At 53.0% G+C, this 2,746-nt stretch overlaps 1 protein-coding gene across 1 annotated transcript; it reads left to right on the top strand.

Annotated features, from left to right (window-relative positions):
* Nucleotides 1-221: 221 nt before the first annotated feature.
* LOC104540562 (zona pellucida sperm-binding protein 3-like) lies at nucleotides 222-2,730 on the top strand (the record flags this gene model as incomplete). The annotated part of the gene is made up of 9 exons (XM_010184397.1): nucleotides 222-617; nucleotides 773-891; nucleotides 976-1,079; nucleotides 1,293-1,470; nucleotides 1,544-1,664; nucleotides 1,772-1,863; nucleotides 1,933-2,078; nucleotides 2,345-2,464; nucleotides 2,691-2,730. Coding segments are annotated over exons 1-9 (1,316 nt in total), but the record flags the coding sequence as incomplete, so codon positions are not given.
* Nucleotides 2,731-2,746: the final 16 nt, after the last annotated feature.

Below are 2,746 nucleotides of genomic sequence, written 5' to 3'. Positions count from 1 at the left end.
AGGTGCAGATGCAGGGAAAACACTCTCCATGCCCCCAGAGGGAGGGAGGGATGGTCCCAGCTGGGTCCCATTGCCCTGAGCTGCTTCTCAGCTTCTCATTGGGTGGAGGCCATGCCTGCAGCCCCCAGGTGTGCTCCATCATGGCTGGGGCTGCTGGGAGTGCTGGTATAAAAGGCTCCTGAGCAGCCTCTTCTCTATGAGCTGGTTTTTCTGGGGTCAGGATGGGGTCTGGAGGCAGCCTGGGTGTAGCCTTGTTTTGCTGGGTGCTGGCTGAAGCAGTGTCTTACAGCCCCTGGAGCTTTTCTCAAAGGGGCTCAGGGGTCTTCAGGGTCCGAGGGGACTCTTCTTGGAGGCGGCCTCATGTGCCTTCCTTCTCCCAGCCCTCCCCTTGGGCATGGGTGGACCTTTCCCAGCTCCGAGCTGCTGCCCCGCTGCACCCTGTGGCTGTGCAGTGCCAGGAGGCTCAGGTAGTGGTCACAGTCCACAGGGATCTCTTTGGCACAGGGCGCTTGGTCAGGGCTGCGGAGCTGACTCTGGGCTCAGCTGCCTGCTTGCCGGTGGCCCAGAGTGCGACTGAAAGCACAGTGACCTTCATGGCTGGAGGCGGCGCTTTGCGGGTGAGTGGGGACATCGGGGTGAGGGGCTGCTCCATCCCTGGTAGCGCTGGGTAGGGAATGGCCCTTCTCTGGGTTTTGCCTAGCACTGGGTGGGTAAATGGGAATTGACTAGTTTATTTTACTGACTTATTGGGTCTCCCAAATCTTCCCTCCAGATGACCCCAGACTCCTTGATCTACAAAACAAGTTTGTCCTACAAACCTGCTCCTTCTGGGAACCTGGTCATTGTAAGGACCAACCCAGCTGTGGTTCCTATTGAGTGTCACTATCCCAGGTGAGCACACAGTAGCTGTGTATCTGCTTCTACTGATCTGAGGTGATGGTGGCATCTTTGTTAACACACGTCTCTTCCGTTTAGGAAGGGCAACGTGAGTACCAATGCTGTCTGGCCCACCTGGGTTCCTTTCCGCTCCACCCTGTCGCTGGAGGAAAGCCTGATGTTCTCCCTGCGTCTCATGAATGGTGCGTGCAGACCTGGCAGCCCTGTTTCCCTCAGGTTCCCACTCCTGTGGGCCCTTGGTGATGTGTTAAGAGCCTAAACAGAGCTAGAATCTGGGCTAAAATCACATCTTGAAGTGATATCTGGGATTGCCACTCAGTTAAGCAGTCCCATGTGCGAGGGAGGACAAGGTGGTTTTCTCCAAAGTGACCTGCAGCCTTGGATCTACTTTCCAGATGACTGGAGCTCTGAGAGACTCTCCAATGGCTTCCAGCTAGGGGAAAGCCTGCATCTCCAGGCTGATGTTGTTTCTGGGGACCATGTACCTCTGAGGCTCTTTGTGGATGATTGTGTTGCCACCCTGAGTCCAGACAGGAGCTCCTCTCCACGATATGCCTTGATTGACCTCAGCGGGTAAGAGGTGTGGTGGGTGCTGTCTTGGTGATGCTGCTGGCTGGGATGGCCCTGACTTCTGAGCCTTGTCCAGGTGCTTGGTGGATGGGAGATCAGAAGACACCACTTCAGCCTTCATCTCCCCAAGGCCGAGGCAGGAAACGCTGCAGTTTATGGTTGATGCATTCAAGTTTTCAGGAGATGACAGGAACTTGGTGAGAAGTGGTTCCTACCCCTCCTCCCCCAAGAGTGTTGGGCAGCTGTGCTATTCTGCATCACCAAATTTAATGGACCTTGGATGTTGGTTTAATTTCCCTCCCAGATCTATATCATCTGCCACCTGAAGGTCTCCCCAGCTGACCAGCCCCCAAATCCACTGAACAAGGCCTGTTCCTTCAATAAAGCCAGCAGCCTGTGAGTAGCTGGTGCATGTGGGGAGGGGACCATCTTGGAGAAAAGAAGACTTACAGGTAGTTCTTTCAGTTGGGTTCCTGTGGAGGGTACTGGAGACATCTGCAGCTGCTGTGAGACTGGCAACTGTCCATCATATAGAGGATACTCCCAGAGAATTAACTCTCCAGCCAGATGGCCAGGGAGACGCTTGAAGAGAGACATCTTTTCCAAGCAAGGTAGGGCTCTGTGTGTCCCAAATGTACCCCCAAGGCAGGGTGACTCTCCAGGCTGGGCTGGCTAAGATGCTGGAAGATCTTTAGCAAAAGCATCTCATCTTAAGGACAAATCCAGTTCTTCTCCAATGTGGTACTATGTCTGTGTCCCCAAATTTAAAACTACAGGAAGGTTGTTCTTGTAGGGTCAACCTTTCTGTAAGCCCTGAAATCCAGACTAAGCAAGAATGACCTCTCCTTTGAACCCATTCATGTCCATCTCTTCTTAGGTGGGTCCTTAAAGGCAGCAGAGGCCGAAGTCTCAGTTGGACCACTGTTAATCCTTGATCCAGCTCAGGGATTATGGAGCTCCTCGGGAGGCCTTGCACCTGCAAGGAAGACACCACAGGGTATGTGTGTTTTTTTGTGACTGTGCGTTCAGGTCTCAATTGAAGGTGGCTCCAGGTTGATCTAGCCATGAGTCCCCCATGATTTCACACCTGGACAGAAATTTTCTAGTATAATCACTAAAAGACACTCTGGGGGACTTCTTCCCAAAGGTGCCTACAAGGTCATCTACTAACACATGGTGGAAAGACATAAAATGTGTAGTTAAGTGGTTCTTGTCTCTTCCAGGTGCTGCTGAAGGACTTCCTATGCTGGTCCAAGTTGCCATGCTAGCAACAGCTACT

This window comes from Mesitornis unicolor, unplaced genomic scaffold (assembly GCF_000695765.1).
Source record: "Mesitornis unicolor isolate BGI_N332 unplaced genomic scaffold, ASM69576v1 scaffold41905, whole genome shotgun sequence".
Lineage (NCBI taxonomy): Eukaryota > Metazoa > Chordata > Aves > Mesitornithiformes > Mesitornithidae > Mesitornis > Mesitornis unicolor.
Note: the sequence above shows the minus strand (reverse complement) of the source record. Positions and strands in the feature narration are given on the sequence as shown.